This window comes from Oncorhynchus mykiss, chromosome 10 (genome assembly GCF_013265735.2).
Source record: "Oncorhynchus mykiss isolate Arlee chromosome 10, USDA_OmykA_1.1, whole genome shotgun sequence".
NCBI lineage: Eukaryota > Metazoa > Chordata > Actinopteri > Salmoniformes > Salmonidae > Oncorhynchus > Oncorhynchus mykiss.
The window spans coordinates 69,367,439-69,387,898 of record NC_048574.1 but is presented as its reverse complement, the minus strand read 5'-3'; the positions used below and the strand labels follow the sequence as shown (position 1 = coordinate 69,387,898).

General features: G+C 44.4%; 1 protein-coding gene across 7 annotated transcripts; it reads right to left on the bottom strand.

The window, feature by feature from the left end:
- Positions 1-2,233: 2,233 nt before the first annotated feature.
- On the bottom strand, positions 2,234-20,258 carry LOC110534546 (general vesicular transport factor p115-like). 7 transcript variants are annotated; one of them, XM_036933710.1, is made up of 27 exons: positions 19,997-20,258; positions 17,802-17,888; positions 16,464-16,528; positions 16,169-16,245; positions 15,805-15,816; positions 15,489-15,548; positions 14,770-14,870; positions 14,224-14,326; positions 13,877-13,932; positions 13,476-13,596; positions 13,034-13,212; positions 12,680-12,820; positions 12,446-12,534; positions 12,201-12,355; positions 11,767-11,972; positions 11,092-11,112; positions 8,899-9,009; positions 8,427-8,545; positions 7,964-8,145; positions 7,609-7,730; positions 6,610-6,748; positions 6,183-6,349; positions 5,827-5,901; positions 5,639-5,737; positions 5,311-5,415; positions 4,313-4,528; positions 2,234-3,978 (listed from the first exon to the last, which is right to left on the bottom strand). In XM_036933710.1, exons 1-27 carry the CDS (start codon positions 20,066-20,068, stop codon positions 3,886-3,888), a joined length of 2,973 nt encoding a protein of 990 aa, XP_036789605.1. In that variant the 5' UTR covers positions 20,069-20,258; the 3' UTR covers positions 2,234-3,885. The 7 variants fall into 7 exon arrangements, with proteins under 7 accessions (XP_036789605.1, XP_036789608.1, XP_036789607.1 ...); XM_036933713.1 differs by having other exon boundaries at positions 5,311-5,388; XM_036933712.1 differs by lacking the exon at positions 11,092-11,112.
- Positions 20,259-20,460: the final 202 nt, after the last annotated feature.

The window sequence follows — 20,460 nt, the reverse complement described above, 5'->3', positions numbered from 1 at the left end:
ATCAACTGAAATACTAATGAGTTAAGGCCGGATGAGGTGTTCCTATATGAAATGAACCTAATGATGTGCCAATCAACTGAAATACTAATGGGTTAAGGCCGGATGAGGTGTTCCTATATGAAATTAACTTAATGATGTGCCAATCAACTGAAATACTAATGGGTTAAGGCCGGATGAGGTGTTCCTATATGAAATGAACCTAATGATGTGCCAATCAACTGAAATACTAATGGGTTAAGGACGGATGAGGTCTTCAGTAGGTTAATTTCATATAGGATGTGCCAATCAACTGAATACTAATGAGTTAAGGACGGATGAGGTGTTCCTATATGAAATTAACCTAATTATGTGCCAATCAACTGAATACTAATAAGTTAAGGACGGATGAGGTGATCCTATATGAAATTAACCTAATGAGGTGCCAATCAACTGAAATACTAATGGGTTAAGGACGGATGAGGTGTTCCTATATGAAATTAACCTAATTATGTGCCAATCAACTGAAAATATGTGAGGCATGAAGGGTGTGGTATTCTAAAGAATCTGTGCAGGCCAATACTGTAAACTAAACAATAATATATACAGTGGGGAGAACAAGTATTTGATAACTTGCAAAATCGGCAGTGTTTCCTACTTACAAAGCATGTAGAGGTCTGTAATTTTTATCATAGGTACACTTCAACTGTGAGACGGAATCTAAAACAAAAAAGAAAATCACATTGTATGATTTTTAAGTAATTAATTTGCATTTTATTGCATGACAAGTATTTGATAATCTACCAACCAGTTAGATTTCCGTCTCTCACAGACCTGTTCATTTTTCTTTAAGAAGCCCTCCTGTTCTCCACTCATTACCTGTATCTGTTTGAACTCGTTACCTGTATAAAAGACACCTGTCCACACATTCAATCAAACAGACTCCAACCTCTCCACAATGGCCAAGATCAGTCAGCTGTGTAAGGACATCAGGGATAAAATTGTAGACCTGCACAAGGCTGGGATGTGCTACAGGACAATAGGCAAGCAGCTTGGTGAGAAGGCAACAACTGTTGGCGCAATTATTAGAAAATGGAAGAAGTTCAATCACCCTCGGTCTGGGGCTCCATGCAAGATCTCACCTCGTGGGGCATCAATGAGGAAGGTGAGGGATCAGCCCAGAACTACACGACAGGACCTGGTCAATGACCTGAAGAGAGCTGGGACCACAGTCTCAAAGAAAACCATTAGTAACACACTACGCCGTCATGGATTAAAATCCTGCAGCGCACGCAAGGTCCCCCTGCTCAAGCCAGCACATGTCCAGGCCCATCTGAAGTTTGCCAATGACCATCTGGATGATCCAGAGGAGGAATGGGAGAAGGTCATGTGGTCTGATGAGACAAAAATAGAGCTTTTTGGTCTAAACTCCACTTGCCATGTTTGGAGGAAGAAGAAGGATGAGTACAACCCCAAGAACACCATCCCAACCGTGAAGCATGGAGGTGGAAACATCATTCTTTGGGGATGCTTTTCTGCAAAGGGGACAGGACGACTGCACCGTATTGAGGGGAGGATGGATGGGGCCATGTATTGTGAGATCTTGGCCAACAACCTCCTTCCCTCAGTAAGAGCATTGAAGATGGGTCGTGGCTGGGTCTTCCAGCATGACAACGACCCGAAACACACAGCCAGGGCAACTAAGGAGTGGCTCCGTAAGAAGCATCTCAAGGTCCTAGAGTGGCCTAGCCAGTCTCCAGACCTGAACCTAAATAGAAAATCTTTGAAGGGAGCTGGAGGTCCGTATTGCCCAGCGACAGCCCAGAAACCTGAAGGATCTGGAGAAGGTCTGTATGGAGGAGTGGGCCAAAATCCCTGCTGCAGTATGTGAAAACCTGGTCAAGGACTACAGGAAACGTATGATCTCAGTAATTGCAAACAAACGTTTCTGTACCAAATATTAAGTTCTGCTTTTGATGTATCAAATTCTTATGTCATGCAATAAAATGCAAATGAATTACTTAAAAATCATAGTGATTTTCTGGATTTTTGTCTCACAGTTGAAGTGTACCTATGATATATTACAGACCTCTACATGCTTTGTAAGTAGGAAAACCTGCAAAATTGGCAGTGTATCAAATACTTGTTTTCCCCAGTGTGTGTGTGTGTGTGTGTGTATATATATATATATATATATATAAATAAAATGGGAGGGTCTAGTATCTTACCAAACAAGGAAGAAACAAGGAAACAATGGTGCAGTTAATCAAAAAACTGAAACTTTATGCAGAGGCCAGACACAAACAATGCTACTGTTCAAATTAGGGGTCTAGATCTGGATGTCATTGTGACTTGTCCGAAAAGGAACAAAAAAAAATGCTACTTAAATTCAATATTGCAAAAGCTAAATATTTTAAATTCTTTCCCTAGTAAATGCGATAGAAACTCCATATTGCAAATTTTGAAGTACTGTAGTATTTCTCTTTAGCCAGCCATCCTAACTGATATGCTCAATAGGAAAACAGAGCACCTGAATTTGGATTTCAGGCTATTTTCTCCTAGCTTATAATGTTACTAAAGCGCTTCACACCAAAACTGTGAAATTCATTAGAGCTATAAAGTGAAATACATTTTTACATCTCATTCTTCAAACACAAAAAGTTTGAAAGCGGAACCCAGATGGATGGTCAATATTTCTTATATCAACAATTATGGTCAAATGTCTCTATTCAGAATCAGTATGTATTCACACAAAGAATTCACTTTGGCATAAGGCTAATGTAATATGTATAGAATCAATAGGCAAAAATATGAGGAAACTTAAGTCTTTAAAATAACAGGCAGAAACCAGCCCTGTGGGTTTATAGAGCTACTTTAGTAGTTTAGTTGGTTTAAATGTTGGTTTAAAAAGTTCAGCTACTTCTTAAGTTAACACCACTATTGAAATTACATAAAATACTGTTGAAGTGAAATGAAAAATTCCTCGTTTTCATCTATAAAACAGATTTAGTCAAAGTGTATAGTAAGTATTCACAAGTATTCCTACAAGCTGTACAGATTTATATTTTATTTATTTCAATGTGGCTCATAAATTGATAAGTTACAACAATCACACAGAAGCTGGGCGTCAGGTCACTTGCCAAAAGTTGCAAAAATATCTCTTTTCAATCTTTTTCTATCATCAGCGAACGTTGCAGCATATTGCAGAGCAGTACTGTAGCTGAGGGGTCAAGCTCATATTGGAAACAGTTATGATAGAACACTGACTGAACTGGTGCCAAGAGGGAGAGTGTATACACAGATACATTTGGGGGGGGGGGGGGGGGGGGTCATCGAGTACACTGAGCCTCAAGGACCCTTACAGGTCTTCAACTGGTGGTCTACAGTGCAGTTACCATGGTACCGAAAGAGGCGGTCAAAGAGGGCATCCGTTCGTCCGACTGCGTGGTGTCCGTACATTCGTCCGTCTTCGCCACCCGTTATTTTCTCTAATTCTGCTCGTTCCTCTGAGTGGCGACACTGTGTGGTAGAGTCGAGACTAAGCCTGGTTATTGAATCAATAACTGCATAGGCCTAACATGGCGCTACTGTAGCAGAAACAAAAAGGCCTGAAATGCATGAAGAAGTGTCTCTCTGCTGTTTATGTGGTAGAAGATGGCAGAGATGAACACACTGCAAATTTCTTTGGGGAGGGGGATCTTTGTCACCATCTTGTAATAAAATGAACTAAACATTAAAATGGATGACGCGATCGAGGGATGAAGGGAGGGGTGGAGTAAAGAAGAAGGTAGCATGGTGGGTTGGAGCGATAGAGCGCAATCCATCTCGGTCCAATCTTCCATTTTTCTAATAGTGTATTAGAACAGAGTCTGCCTTGAGTCTGCCACATTTCCATCCCTCTAGAACTCTCTAGTCATTGTTATCTTCATCCTCATCATCATCGTCGTCGTCATCTTCACCGAATTGGTCCCGGGCGTCTAGCTCATCTTCGTCTTCATCAATCTGTGAGGAGAGGGTCACATTCTAACTAGGGCACAGGGAGTACAGGGACAGTAGGGCTAGCTGGTTAGGACGACAAGTTATGTCCTCATTCAACTACTACACAGGTAGAATGACTCATCACAGCTCTCTAGGAAACCAGCCCTACATGTAACAATGAAATATTAAATATTAGCGTCATCTAAAACCTCAGCATCCAACTAACCTAACATGACCATCTACCTCCACTAAAACAATAATAATAACATAAACCTTTGAACCTCTGAGGTGGAGGATCTTCCTCCGTAGTTTAAGAACACGGTCTAGATCTACAATAGGAACAGATGGTTTCTCTTACCGTCTCTCCCAGGTCTCTGAGACGTTGCTTGAGGTTGAGGATCTTCTGGTCCTGGTCGGCCAGCAGCATGAGGAGGTCGTCCTGTTCCTTCTTGGACTCCTGCACCTCCTGCTGCAGCTTGGTCTTCTCCGTCTGCTCGATGGCCACCGTGCTCTGGGCCGACGCCAACTGCTGCTCCAGCCCCGCATGGCCCTCCCTCAGGCCCCGACACTCCTCCTGGAGGGGGAGAAGAGAGCGAGGTGAGAGAGAGGTAGGACAGCTAACAAGGAAGGGCATGGCTTCAGCATGGCTGTCTGACCAAAAACATTAATAATTCAACTGCATCAGATGTTTTTTTTCTTCACTAGCATTAGAGAGAGGAAGAGGATGCCACATACACGAAGGTCATACTTAAGATGTTGAATAATTGAGCGATTTCACAACATCTCAGCCCACATTTAGCTGGTAACAGTCAGGAGGTAGTTACTAATGGGCTTGATATCACAGGCAGCCCAATTCTGATCTTTGTCGCACTAATTGATCTTTTGACCAATCAGATCAGCTCTGAAAAAGATCTGATGTGATTGGTCAAAAGACCAATTAGTGGAAAAAAGATCAGAATGGGTGTAAAGCAGCCCTGGAGTCAGGCTAACATGATAAGTTTATTCAGCGAGGTGAAACTTGCAGAATGTTACAGATAGAAATGCAATGTAAGTATAGAGCCGGCATGACCCTCTAGTCTACAAAACAGACAATCAGGTTGTTCTATACCCCTCAAACTCAACTCTGGACCTTGAAGCCAGTTCCACTGCATTTTTTTCATTGTTCCCCTCTAATCAGGGGCTGATTTAGACCTGGGACACCAATTAATTATCAGGTAGAACAGAAAACCAGCAGGTTCAGGATCTTGTAGGGTAAGAGTCGAGTACCCCTGTTCAATACATTTGTATCTGAACGCTGCTCACTTCTGAACAGACAGCAGCTACCTACAGAGATGTGAGGTTGTGACAGTGCAGTACCTTAAGTCTCTCTGCCTCTGTGGTCTGAGCAGCCAGCCTGCTCTCCAGTTCAGATACTGTAACTGTGTCTGCCGAGCTCTCACTGCTGGAGGCCGGGTCCGAGGACTGAGAGAGGGGGAAGAGAGAGAGATATAGAGACTAGTTACCTCTCTGTACTAAGTGCAGTGGTCATAGCATATACATTAATGCATACCAAAATGGGAAATATGGACCAAATAACTTTCGGGGGGGGTCTACAACAGTTGGAGTAAAGTGTGACAGGCCATGTTTGTATGTAACAGCCTTAAGACGTCTCAAGACACGGTGATGGCTGGTTCTGAGTACTCACCACTGCCTCAGCTCTCCTGATGAGCTCCAGTCTCTCTGTCTGCAGCTGGCTGATCTCTGCACACTGAGCCTGGACACGACTCCTCAACGACTCCACCTCCTGGTGGGAACAACCAGCAGTAACTCCGTCATCAGTATATTATCGCTATACTCATGTCTACACATGTTCTGTCTGTGGTTGGGTCTTACCCCGAGAAGCTCTGTGTTGTCAGACCCTCCCGCTCCACCTTCTGCTGTCTGTGCTGCTGCTGCCGCCCCGCACCTCTACAAGACATCACAACCATTACAACTATTAGAACAGGAAGTGGTCAACGGCTGAGACGTCCCATCTGAAATGATAAAGCAGCACTCGGGTATCATCAACCACCATTCAGATCTACTAACACACAAAAGATAATTAATCAGTCTGTCATTCTTCAGGTCCAGCTTGTCCGATTCCAGTAACATCCATGACACATGACATTTACACAGAACTCTTTTCAACACAGGGAGGGATAACCTAAAGACATTTTTCTGATATGTGATTCACCCCCCCAAACACACACCAGTGTGTTGATGAGTGAGTCCTTGTCGCTGAGCTGTGTGTGTTGTAGTGTGTGTTGTCTGCGGAGCTCCTCCACCTCCTCTCTGAGCTGGCTCAGCTCCTCTGAGTGGAGCCCGTTAACGTGAGCTCCCTCTCCCTGGCTGGAGGACAGACCCTGGCTGTCTTTACCTGGACACAACACAGTCAGTCATTATCACATCTACAATCCTATTTATAAATCAACAAGTGCAGTCGCAACAAGTCTGCATCAGTAATACGTCTCAATTTCCACTACCATTATAGACTGTGTCAATTCCATATGAACAATTCCATGTGCCTAACCCCCCCAAATCATTAGCAATTTAGCCAAGCACGATGTTGCTCTCTTGTTTCCCAATGGATCGAGGCACACTTGTTTTGCTGTGTAATACCAGGTTATCCTACAGTACCTAGTTTCAGTTTGAGGATGTTGTACTGGTCTTTGTGTTGCTGGATCTGGGACTGCTGCTGTGTGATCTGATTCTGCATCTGTTCACTGTTCAGAGACAGGGTGGAAACCTGCTCCCTCAGCTCCTGGATCTGGGTGTCCTGGTTGAGAGATGACAGACACTTCTTTAATGACTATAGAGACATTGGCCAAAACACACAAGTAGACCTTTTAGGGTAACGGGATCGGTCCGTTGAATATTGTATGAAATGGGTTGTGTGGTTGTGGCCCGGCGAGTGTACCTTACTGTAATAGTTTTCCATTAAAAATGGACAAAAATAGCTTTTTAGATTTCTCAAGCAAGAATTTAGCGAGGACTGTCTGGGAGTAGTCCGAATGTGGTTTGGAAAACTGAAAACTAGCTGTTATTGGCAGAGAGGTTTGGAACTCTGTTATTGGTCTATTAAACAATATAAGTTACCGCCTGGTGATGTCACCAGGCAAGCCAAAACTACCGCCCATGCAAAGCTGCTGATTAGAAGGTCCTGTGCAGAGTGTATTTTTCAACCGGAAACTATCAGGAAATAACACTGATCAAATGTTCACACACTTTTACAGTGTTAGTTTCATCAGATGTTGTAAAATATGATATAAAACACAGGGGAAAAAATGCCTTTTGAATGCAAGCAGCCTTTAAACTGAGTGTAGAGGGTGTATATAAACTTGTGATGCTTGAAAGCATGGAGAGTTGGTTTCTGATGTGTGTGTGTGTGTGTGTAGAAAGTCAGTATGAGGGTTTGCGGACAGGCTAGAATGAAAGGCGGCCGGTGTGTGGGACAGAAAATATATGTAGGGTTCAAAAAGTACTTAAAACCATGACAAGGAATAACCCAAGGAGGGGTTATAGTATAGCATTTAATCCATGCTCAAAAGAATACAAAAAGTTCAAGTTAAAGTGCTAATGAAGATGTAAAAAACAGGGCACACGTTTCAGCCTAATGCTTAGTGTGAGGCCAGTTACCTGATCTCTGATGAGATCTTTGTACTGGATGACGATGCTGTCGTGTTGCTCCAGAGTCTTCTTCACCTCCTCCTCCTTCTTCTCCTCCTCGCTGGTCTTGTGGACCGCTTTCGTTATCACGCCTGTGGACGGACACACACACAATTAACAGGGGTAAAACCAGCCAAGAGAAGAGCAAAGAAGACACCAACACAAACAGAGTTTTGATTTGTGGTTCTGGTTGTACTTGGCTTAGAGTCAAATCAAAGTTTATTGGTTGGGTACACGGATTTGAAGATGTTATCGCAGGTGCATCGAAATGGTTGTGGTTGTATTTTGGTTAGGTTATGGTATAATGGAGGTTACTTATGCCAACCTTCCAGTTCTTTGACCAACTTGGTGAACTCGTGGTCAAACAGCATCTGTTCAGGGGAGGGGAAGACGGGCTGGGGCTTCTGTGCAGCGCGGGAGTACAGCTCGTGTTTAGTGACGAAGCCCAGCTTCTCCACAAAGTTCTCCTTCCCAATGCGCTTCTCGATCAGCTGCTTCAGCTTCTCTCTGGGGGAGGACAAGACAGACAGGGTTAGCATTAAGGGAAGGAAAAGGGGGAAACCTAGTCAGTTGCACAACTGGGCCTGGGCCTAGTATGAGAGGGTACGTGTTAATATTTGGGTAGAAGATGTCATACTTGATGTAGTTTTAACTGCAGTTATGAGAGGTATGAGAGTGAGAGGATGCATTAGTATGAGGGTTAGAACGTTCTACTTGGTGTAGTTATTATGAGGGTCGTAGTTAGATATAACTACACCAAGTAGTACAAGGGTCATTAGATGTCCTACTTGGTGTAGTTCTCCAGAGAGTTGTCGTTGTAGTAGATGCAGATACCCAGTAGGAGGGCACAAAGGCCCTGCACCAGCCTCTCATCCTCCCCCAGGTTCTCAGAGATCTGACCTGTCAGCTACAGGGCATCAGGGGTCAAGGGTCACAGCAACATAGGGGATTTAATGGCAACAAGGCCTTTCTCAAGACAATTTTCAATTACACAATGCACTGGTGCATACATTGGCATCCACTGTGTAGTGTTGATCTCTCTTATTCTCTTAGCAACAAGACATAGGGCCTCAGGAACTTGCATGCAATAATGTATGCAATATCCAACACTATCCTGTATGTGGGGAACGAACACAGAGAGGAGTTGGTTATAGGACAGACTGCACTAACAGGCTAACAGTAGATATTCCAGCCATCTGAGTAAAAGGAAGTGCAATAGAACAGTAATGTGGAGCTAGTTGGTTTGTTGAAGGAGGATACGAAGGGGACGTTCTCCTGGTTGTGCAGGAAGTGTGTGACAGCGATGGGACAGTTACTGATCCAGGTACACAGCAGCATGAGGAGACCGACCCGCGTCTGCACTTTACTGCCCTGTGGATGAGATGCGCACACACACACAAAGTCTTAAGAAACACACTCACAAATATAGCGCTGTCACATCAGCATAGGGGTGAGTAAAAGGTATTGGACATGAACATTGTGTACAGAGCCTGATGATGGCCTGGGATCCAGGACTTCAACCCTTCAGCACATCCTGGTCTCTGTGTCAGAACAGAACTCCTCCTCAACATGGAGAGTAAGTTAATTTAGCTGGGTTCAATTCAAACTCCTGTCCCCCCACATTATAATGAGGGATGTCTTATTTTTCCTGTTTAAGACAACGTGTCATTGCATCTCCTTCTGTCCAATTAAATCAGTCTCCTGAATATCTCCGGACGTGTCTGTTTGATTTAAACCAACCAAATAAACAGCATTTTAAGGGCGAACAAAATGAATTGATATTTCTAAACTCTTCCCAATTGGAGCATTTAAGGTTGAATAGGAACTTTATAATATAACTTGATGTCATGAAGACTGACATTAGGAATACTGTGTGCTGGTAGCTACAATAAAAATGATATTTTGTTGGCACATGGTGAACTTTTGAATTGTATTTTTCCCTTTTGAGTTCTGTTGGGAAAAACAACATTGTATCTAGCAGTTACACAGGAAATACCATGGTATAAATGTTTCAAGAGTACCACGTTAGTGACTTCAATGCAGACCGTTAGTAATTAATAAAGTTATTCAGATACAACAAAGGAACTACATCTAAATATGAACATTATTTATAAACCAGGGTTAGCTTAGGTCAAACATGCAGTGAATTTTATAGGATGACCCGAGTTAGTTCAGATCCTGTTAAAAACAACCTTTTCAGGAGCCTTAAGTGTTCAACAATATGCTGTTACTGTAGCAACGGCCTTGGTTACCATCACTACCTGCACCACAAAAGGATGATGAAACTCCTCTGCAGCTTAGCTAAGCAGGTGATACAACAGGACTGATGAAAATGTTACTGCATGGAAGGAATATAATAGCATATTGGCACATTCGTCATCCTCTACACAATCCACAAGAGCCCAAATCTAACTATTTAGGCATTCACATACAAAAATAACTAAGATATCAAGCTGAGGCGCGGCTGCTAAATGTAGCTGACAACACATGCAAAGCTAAAGCCTCTGTGTAGTGAGTCTTTAGGAGTGGCGACCACAAAGAGAAACGGATGATAATAAAGTGGCTTTACAGTCCCCATGCATGGTCATGGGAATAAGAAGAAAGGCTGCTGGCGTAATGATATGCAGTGAGTGATGGGCACTATTGAGTTACCACACGTAAACTGCATAGTTCAGGCATGTTTGTGTGCCAAAAGGCACCATATTCCCTATACAGTGCACTACTTTTGACCAGAGCCCTGGGCTGTGTACTATAAAAGGAAAAGCGTGCCATTTGGGAGGCAATGCAGACCTCTCCTGTTGTGAGGGCGATGAAGGGTGTGAGAAAGGAAAGAGGGTTCATTCCAAATGGAGGTCAGTAAGTGACAATAAATAGTAAAGATGACATGGAAAATCAAACCATAAGGAAAATCACCTTTTCAGATTTCGCCTCCAATGGGGACGTAATGCAAAAAACACCAAATGTTTGAGAAAGGGGGGGGCGGGAGGAGAAAAAAAAGGGGGAACACAAACGATCACAATAGTTAATTGGAGAATCTTTGGCCCCGGGTGAAACGGTACGTTTTATAACGGATAGTGCTGCCACCTAGAGTACAGGAGGAGAAATAGCAGTGGTGAAAATAATAATGCCAGTAACCCCTCTCATAAGAGATCAATAGCGGAACAGACAGAGTACCAGTGGTTGCTGCATCCTTCCAGGACAGTCAAGTCCCCATAGAACGGACACAGCAAGGGGGTCAAGGGTCAAAGCATGGGATTATGGGAGTTGGGGGGGGTGGTCAGTACCAGTATAGAACTCGACAAACACGGGTGAGATAGGCAGAGGGCTTTAGGCACGAAAACAAAACAGGGAAGCCAAAACGTAACCCCCAACGTAAGGAGCATATAGGAGGATCCTGCTGATGCCAAAGCAAAACCATGACAGACAGGTGCTGCCCACACCCCAGATACTCACCCTCCGGTTGATCTTATCCCCCTGCAAAACCACAACAACCTTACGTGACACTTGGCAACTTCAAACACAAGCAACAGGTTGACTGTCTGAGAACCACTCCCCACTACTCCCCACTACTGTGGTCAAATGACAGCCTATTCAAAGGTAGTGTACTGTAAAGGGAATAGGGTGCCATTTGGGAGCCATAATATGACAAAGGTGACTTGAAAACCTGGAGTGACAAATGATCAACTATTTGAATCTAAGGCTTACTTTCAACCCAGACAGAGACACCTTTCAAACCAGACAGAGACACCTTTCAATACCAGACAGAGACACCTTTCAATACCAGACAGAGACACCTTTCAATACCAGACAGAGACACCTTTCAATACCAGACAGAGACACCTTTCAATACCAGACAGAGACACCTTTCAATACCAGACAGAGACACCTTTCAATACCAGACAGAGACACCTTTCAAACCAGACAGAGACACCTTTCAAACCAGGCAGAGACACCTTTCAAACCACCCTCTCTGTTGCTTATGTTTCACTAATAAGACTTTCAAAATGGCACTTTTAGTTTTCAAACTAATATTTCAGCTACAACTCTCCCGCTATGATGCTAACCCTTTGGTCCAGTCTGACCGTTCCCCCTGCGTAGCATGTTAGCCTGTCTGTCTGTGTGGTGTACCTGTGAGAGGATGTTGGTGCACTGCTGCAGCAGGGAAACGGGGGGCTTGCCCAGGCTGGTGGCCAGCTGCACCCGGAGGAGCTGCTCTTTCTGGGTCAGGTTGTCCTGCAGGGCGTGGGCCAGGGCCACTGCAGCACACCAGTTAGACAGGGAGTCAGCCGAGAACAGGCCCCCACACAGCAGCTGGCCCGCCGAGATGGAGTTGGCTGAGGAGGGAGAGAGCCGGAGGGAGGGGGAATAAAGCAATAGATATATGTAGATCATTTATGCCTCAGTTCCATTATATTTTTCCACTAGAGAATAATAAGCAAATAACCTACAGTATATTAGTCAGAAGTAACATTTTATTACATGCAATCTACAGTTGTACAGTGTGGTCATAACCTTGTAATAACAACACATTCAGTATGGAGGTTCAGTGTAACTGAACTGACCGTCAATGGTGGAGGGCAGGAGGGTGGCTACGATCTCCCCCTGGCCCTTCTGGTTCTTGTAGAGAAAACACTGGAAGCAGTAGAGAACGGCACAGCGCAGCACGAACGGCTGCCTCTCGTTGACCATGGACATCAGCAGCACCACTATGGCAGGTCTGGAATCAGGGGATAAGGGTTTTTAGAGATTACCTTCACTCGGTGGCTGTGCTACAACTGATTACAGTCCTCTGTCTGGGGGAACTCACCTTGGGGGGTTGGAGGGAGCTTTGACAGATGCAAAGTAGTCCTGGTTGATCTGTGAGCCGCGGATCACCTCCGATACAGTGTTGATGGTCTGAGAGGAGAAAGAAAGAGTGACATCGTGGTACAAACACAAAGCACGCATCAGTATGAACAACAGTAATCACTGATCTAACACAATAAGTAGAAAGAAAGAAAAGAAAGGCTTTTTGGTCCACTCCAACAGTCTTCTACGTTACCTCAGTGAGTATGTCAGCAGGCACGCCAGTGGCCATGAGGATGGTGCAGAGCTGCTGCAGCAGGCCACACTGGTACATTGACTTCTGACAACTACTGGTGGCTCCAGGAGAGTTGACCGGGGAGACCATGACTCGCACCAACTGGACCAGAGAAGAGATGGAGAGATGAGACGCAGCGCTACGGTGAATATACTCTACACCACAACCAATCCTGGCCATGCGTGGCACAGTGAACTGCACAGACCCTAATAGTTGAGCATAACGGACCATCACACTGCTCTGTCAACTGCTCAGGGCTCAAAACTCCCATTCTCCCTGAATTACATGTAACACCAGGACTGTGGTGTGTCCTACCTGCAGCATGAGGTGGAGGTTGGTGACCTTCTGGGCGGACCAGCCAGAGTTGTCGTCTCCCACCTCGAACCAGGGCTTCATCCTCTGGATGTAGGAGCCCTCCTTGAAGAAGTTCTGGTTGGAGCTGTTGTTCTTCAGCAGGTTGACGAGCAGCAGGAGACAGTCCTCCACTACGATACCTGGACAGAGACAAGATGGAGGGTGGACTTCTGTCAAGAAATGGGTGAAGATTTTTTATTTTATCGCTTAAAATTGTGTTTATTAAGAAATGGATTCATTGCCAATTTTCTAGAGTGCAAGTATGGAGAGTGGATGTTGGCCAGTGTGAGTGAACTGAAATGTCATTTTAAATCAAATCAAATGTAATTTATTTAGAAATGGATTCATTGATTGCCAATTAGCTTGAGTGTATATATGGCACTACTCCTCCATTCGACTTTACCTCCATCACTGCTGCCCTCCTCTGTTATGATATCTAGGAGACGCTCAAAAGCGTTCTCAAACGCCACGATCTTCTGGATGGCCGCGTTGCCTTTGGTCAGCTGCTGCAGCAACAGGAGACCCTGAGGGAATACGATCAAAGTAGCTCTGATGTAGTGATCATATATCCAGAGAAACAGAAACAACAAGCCCAGGAATAAGACCAGCTAGTATGATTTTGGGACGGTTTCCCAGAAACAAGACGCGCTTTTTTAGTCGAAGACTTCACCCGTGTCTGGGAAACCGGCCCAATGTCTTGTATCAGCAGAAAGATAAGATAGCAGATTGTAGCTTGTTCCTGTGGCTTTACGGTATTACTACTAAAGACCATCTGAAGCAGCAGTCAGTAGGAGTAGTACTCACATCATTACGGATGACTTCTCTGGAGTCAGCTAATAGGTCCATCAGTCTAGAAACACCTGCAGGGGAGAGAGACGGACCATTAACAAAATTCAACTCAGAGACCAGCCAGGCAAATCAGTCAGAAAATAACTCTAATTAGCGTACTTGACCATTAGTAGTCATATGCTCTAGGGAAGAAAATAGACAAGACTAACACTTCTTGTCATACTACTTCACCAGTGAGAGAGAAACAAATGTTGAGAGGATAAATCAAACCACAACAGCTGATTTTGGGTCAGTTGTTGGTGTGGGCTGATGTCAGACAATTCAGCAGCAGCTGATTCCAGGTCATTTGTTAAAGGACTCACCCATAGGGCTGACCAGGATGACGCCCTGGACCTGGTTACACTGGTTCTTCAACAGAGCGGTGAGCAGCTTCACTCCTGGCCACCGCACGTGGAAGTCAAACTCCTGAAACAGGCAGGAAGTCAGTGTCACAGGCAGGGAATCAGTGTCACAGGCAGGGAATCAGTGTCACAGGCAGGGAATCAGTGTCACAGGCAGGGAATCAGTGTCACAGGCAGGGAATCAGTGTCACAGGCAGGGAATCAGTGTCACAGGCAAGGAATCGGGGTCACAGGCAGGGAATCAGGGTCACAGGCAGGGAATCAGGGTCACAGGCAGGGAATCGGTGTCACAGGCATGGTGGGAAATAAACCACACCCTTGTAATCCTGTATATAAACAGTACAGATTTGAGGCTTATGCTTATATTCTTAAATCTGAAACCAGCTGGTCTGAAAACCACCATGCACAATGGGTCTCCAGGTCTGGTTAACACTGAGACCATGGGTTAGAGACTACTAGCTTTCATAAAAGACACAACGTAGATGTTTGGGTCTCTGGTCTGTTTACCTCTAACAGAGTCAGTAGTAGTGTCACGTTCTCAGAGTCGCCGAGGAACTTGTCAGTGAACAGGACTCCCAGGTCTTCCTCCTGCTTCTGGGCGTTCTCATCTGAAAAGGTCAAAGGTCACAAGGTTTAAAGACCTCTGGGTGTGCCATGTTAGGCAGGTAGTTGCCCCGAGACATGGCTACTATTAGCGAGAGGGGAGGTGTTAGGGCACGGTGAATTGGTTCACATCCAGTTTAAAAGCACACAAAAGTACTGGAGCATCGTATTATAGACAACACACTCAACTATCTAGGGTTGTAGGCTAAATATAATATTTCACATCAAGAACAACCAGATGAGACGTTCTGCAATACTAGAATAACCTCACCACAGTGAACATGGTTTCAAATGTACAACTGTGAGGAAGAGGATGCTTTGGGAATCTAACATTCCTCTTTTGGAATCAAAACTTCTTCGTCCCAACATCCCGTGCAGAGTGATTTGCGTTTGACTAGATATGCTAATTGCGAGGAAAACAAGAAGAGCAATGGGAAGAGAAACACTGCAGGACAGGAGAGAGGCTGAGGTAGGAGTGGTATTAGTGACATGTTATTACCACCCAGTCATTACTATATTAAACCATACTTCCCAGTCCAACACATTTTAGTGAGGTTAGTTCAGTTGACTAGTAAGAGTCACCACACCATGGGGGCTAGTTAGTCTACAGAGCTAGTACTGACCAGACACAGGCACGTTCTTATGCTTCCCTGAGACTGGGATAGGGGGTGCGGCCGCCATGTCTGTAAGAAGGGGGGAGTGCAAGAGATTGAAGCACCATCCAAGTCAGATGATTCGACTCGTACACAATACATAAATATATCCCTAGTGTTTGTTAATGGGTTCTGCCAAAGCACTGCATTTCAGACTAACAACCTACTGTGCACCACAGGAGAGCTAGAAATCAAAACAACCCGCGGAGAAGAACGATGCATATCATTTACAAGAAGCGTCACTAGTGATTAGGGGGGGGACGTCATGCACAAACAAGAGTTTTACCTTCAGATTCGTCTGTAGAGTTATAACATGAAAGAGAAGAGAGAGATGACAATCTTTACATACATAGCAATTAACATCGAGAGAGAGAGAAATGGGGCGAGTGTGGAAGAGGGCGACAGGGTCCATTTTGATTTGAAGTCCAATTAATTGGCAGTAATTGAACTCAATTACACATGCTATTGTTACTAGGACAGGGCTTGCTTGTTGTCATTCAAAAGCATTTTTCCCAAAAAGGAAGATTGTTTTTAACTGCATGTTCAAAAACAGAGGCTCCGCTCTATAACAAAATACTAAATTATTGACAGTTCTGGGGCCTGTTCACAACCCTCTGTGGAAGAGGACTAGGTTTTTAACACCTAAACACCTTGTTCCTCCTCTTCATCGTTGCAGATGATATTATAGAGTGTGTCCAAAGCGTAGCCAAGGATTTCAGAGTCCGACCTGCAGAAAATGGGAGGGGTAGGATATCAACACAACAAGCACTGCTTTCGTCCCCTAAGTCCCTGAAATATTAAGTACTCTTAGCAACGACCGAGCACCATGCAAAATGCTGGCCTTAAATCACCCCACCACACTATTACAATGTGCTAGAGAGCAGCAGAAGGCAAGGGATAAGTATAAAGCTCTTAATCATAAAACCACACACACACAAAACATACCTGTCAGTTTGCAGTATGTGAACCAGGTGGTCCATAGCCTGAGTGCCAACTTCCAAGCGATATTTCTACAAATCAAAACCAACAGTCAAGTCAGGAGAACAGTAAGTGATTGTTTCCCCCTGGGCTGCCCTTGGATCAGAGAGGATGTGACTTTTTGCTTTAACTCGAAGCTATGCCTGTTTTGCCCCCGTGCTCCCCCTAACTGTTGATATGCCGCCCGTGTCTGCATGAACAATACACGTTTTGGCTCCACACATGACCTTAGGCATAAGTATAATACATTCTGAAAGCAGAGTTAAATAACAGAACAGTGGTTTGCTTTGTGACATCTCTGATCTGATAAGACAAACCTGTGTGATTAGTTACCCCTCAACGTTGAGTAGAACCTACTGGGGCCAAACAGAGCTAATGCAATTCAACAACTCCCAGCTCTAGCTGGTCTGTTTCTCTGGCTAGCGTTGTTTTTCCCTGGTCTGTGTGTGACCCCATACCCCTAAACCCCTTATTCATGCCTGATAAACTCATTACTCATGGTTGACGAGGCAGCTAGTGGCCAGTCAGTCAGTTATGGCCGAGAGGTCTCTAGACCTTTAATACAGTAGAGAGTAGGGACTGAGGGAATGAGTCAGGTTTTCAGCAAGGCTGCATGTCAATAATTGCCTTTTTTTCCTCAACATTGCTTTTTATTTTTTTTAAGAGAACTGGACCAGTGAACGCAAGGAGCCAACCAATAGGTACCCTCCTTATTCATTGGTTGCACATATCGTCACAATACTGTTTGGAACGTTAATTTTAAATTTGATGAAATAGTCATTAGCCCCCGTTCAGAAAGACTACCATCTGTCAGGCATCAATATGTTGCGGCATCTGTAGAATGTTGATAACAATGGCAACGATGCGACCAAGTGACAGAGGTGCAACCCATGAATTCCTACATTACCTTCCCCAGTCTTTCTTTCCTGATCAGTGTATGGAGGAAAGGTGGCAAAATAATGAGGTGATTTAAGAGGATTGAGACAGGGCCCATCCCAGACTGTTTAGATAGAGCCTGAGGATGAGTACACAGAGTGGGGGTGATAAGGGGATGTGTCCCTGCTCACAAGATAACGAACATCAAAAGAGAACTCTAGCGATGTTCACTTAAAACAATGCACAGGAGAAAAGCTCATATTTAGATAAGGCCTAGGCTCATCATAAACGGTCTCTGCAGCCTCAATGCTTTAACACATATTTATCAATAATGAGTAACAATTATCAGTGTAACAATGGTACAATCATGACACAACAATAGTGCATCAGTGTAACTATAGAGATTAGCCTAATGCAATTGTCTCCTACCTTTGAGAGCGATTTAAGGGCTCGGACAGCGTCCCTGCGATCCTCCAGGAGTGTGGAGGAGGCCACACGGTCACACAGCTTATGGATCTGTGGTTCAATCAAAATAATGAATGGTTAATACAACATGTTAAGGGAAAGGATCTACAGCTGCACTATGGAGAGCATCCTGACTGGTTGCATCACCGCTTGGTATGGCAACTGTGTATCGGTATCCCTCTGTATATAGTCTCGCTATTGTTATTTTACTGCTGCTCTTTAATTACTTGTTACTTTAATCTCTTATTCTAATCCTGATTTCATGAGCCACTAACCAACAATTGCATTGTTGGTTAGGGGCTCATAAGTAAGCATTTCACTCTAAGGTCTACTACACCTGTTGTATTTGGCGCATGTGACTGATACAAATTGATAGGGGATACCTAGTCAGTTGCACAAGTGAATCCGTTCATTTAACCCAACTACTCTGAATCAGAGAGGTGCGGGGGGCTGGCATAGTCGACATCCACATCATCGGCAGCAGAGTAGCAGTTGTTGGGAGTTAACTGCCAGGTTAGAACTGCAGATTTTTCCACCTTGCCGGCAAAAAAAACAGCGACCTTTTGCTTACTGGCCCAACGCTCTTAACCACTAGGCTACCTACCATCCCCTGTAACCACGTACTGATACATAGACTTACATCCACTGCAGATTCAGGACAATGTGTTCAATCTAAGTTCAGCCAAATCAAATGTTATACGTCACATGTTTCGTAAACAACAGGTGTAGACTAACAGTGAAGTGCTTACTTACGGGCCCTTCCCAACAATGTAGAGAGAAAGAAAATAGAAAAGCAATAACAAGTAATAATAAATTCACAATGAGTAGCGATAACTTGGCTCTACACACGGGGTACCAGTATCTAGTCGATGTGCAAGGGTACGAGGTAATTAAGGTAGATATGTACATATACTTAGGAATAAAGAGACTAGGTAATAGGATAGCAATGTATGTGAGGACTCAGAAAAGTTAGTGCAAAAAGGGTCAATGCAGATAGTCCGGGAAGCTATTGGGTTAACTATTTAGAAGTCTTATGGCTTGAGGGTAGAAGCTGGTCAGGGTCCTGTTGGTTCCAGACTTGGTGCATCGGCACCGCTTGCCGTGCGGTAGAACAGTCTATGACTTAGGTGGCTGGAGTGGAGTCGGACAATTTTTAGGGCCTTCCTGTGACACCGCCTGGTATAGAGGTCCTGGATGGCAGGGAGCTCGGCCCCAGTGATTTACTGGGCTGTACGCACTACCCTCTGTAGCGCCTTGCGGTCAGATGCCAAGCAGTTGCCATACCAGGCGGTGAGGCAGCCAGTCAAGATGCTCTCAATGGTGCAACTTTGAGCATGAGGGCCCATGCCAAATCTTATCAGCTTCCTGAGGGCGAAGAGGCATTGTTGTTCCATCATGACTGTTGGTGTGTTTGGACCATGATAGATCCTTACTGATGTGGACTCCGACGAACTTGAAGCTCTCGACCCACTCCACCTCAGCCCTGTTGATGTGAACTGGGCGTGTGTTCTTTTGATAGCAGCCTGAGATATGTCACACACATTCTCTTGTTTGGTGAAGGGACTTAAATATATCAAGGTCAAGCAGCCCCTCCCATTCTGTCATCACAAAAGGAATGCCAGCAGAGATCCATTCACAAACAATGGATTCACGTGGAATTTGGCTGTGTTTTTGGTTTGTGAACTGCAATCCAAGTAGCCATATAGTCTCACCCAGATGACAGTAAACAGTTGGATGTATGCAATGTATGTAAACTATCACATACGAAGACATCTGCTCATTTAGTGGCAGCAGGTCATGTCAATCTTTTTCTTCCCAAAAAACGCTGATAGCTCAAGAATATGAGCAGGCTACACACGTTCAATTGTTGTCCTGTGCCAATTGGGCTAACCAGCTTAGCTAGCAAACTCTGCAGAAATGTTTGCGTCAATCACTGTATTGATTGACACATTATGTCTGTGCTCGTGAGGCTGGTTGTATAGTGCACTGTTACAAGGCCTACACCGGTCTTTCAGCCTGGAAAACGTGAAAGTGAACTAATTTGCCTGTCTAGCAACTATTAACTACACACACTTATCCTAAGATTCGGTCCACCAGGTTGTGTGTGTGACATTAGCTAACTTGTTAGCCTAACATGCTAGACGAGTTTCGTTTCTCACCGTCTCTGCTCCAGTCGGCTGTGGCCCCGCGGGTTGTCCACCCATCACTCCCCTGAAAAAATTCATTGTCATCGACGTCCTCTTGGAAATTTGTTCGCAATTCCAACGGTCTAAAATAAACTTTGAAAGGGTATGGGCCTTGTGTAATAATGTAAACGAGTCTAAATGTTGATTTTTACACTGTACACAACCTCCTGGACCGACCCCGGAACTTGAGTGACATTTAGCCAATGCGCAAGCGCCGAGACGTGGCGCTACGTGGCTGATCAGAGGACAACTGCCTAATTTTTTAAAGGGAAATGAGATTCTACCACACCGCCACTTGTTTGTAAAATGTGTGTATTCTATACACGATTATTTTCAAAACATTCACATTAATTAAAAGAGAGATACGTAAAGAAACAAATAAGGTATCAAACATGCCCTTCTTTCCATGCAAAATAATTCACAAATCAAGAAAATAG

Excerpts from the sequence above, each read along its gene's own strand:
- LOC110534546 (XM_036933710.1), bottom strand. The coding sequence starts at position 20,068 with ATGACAATGAATTTTTTCAGGGGAGTGATGGGTGGACAACCCGCGGGG. Across the intron at positions 14,871-15,488 it reads TAAGAACGTGCCTGTGTCTG|ATGAGAACGCCCAGAAGCAG; the intron begins GTCAGTACTAGC and ends TGACCTTTTCAG. Across the intron at positions 5,738-5,826 it reads ACAACACAGAGCTTCTCGGG|GAGGTGGAGTCGTTGAGGAG; the intron begins GTAAGACCCAAC and ends TGTTCCCACCAG.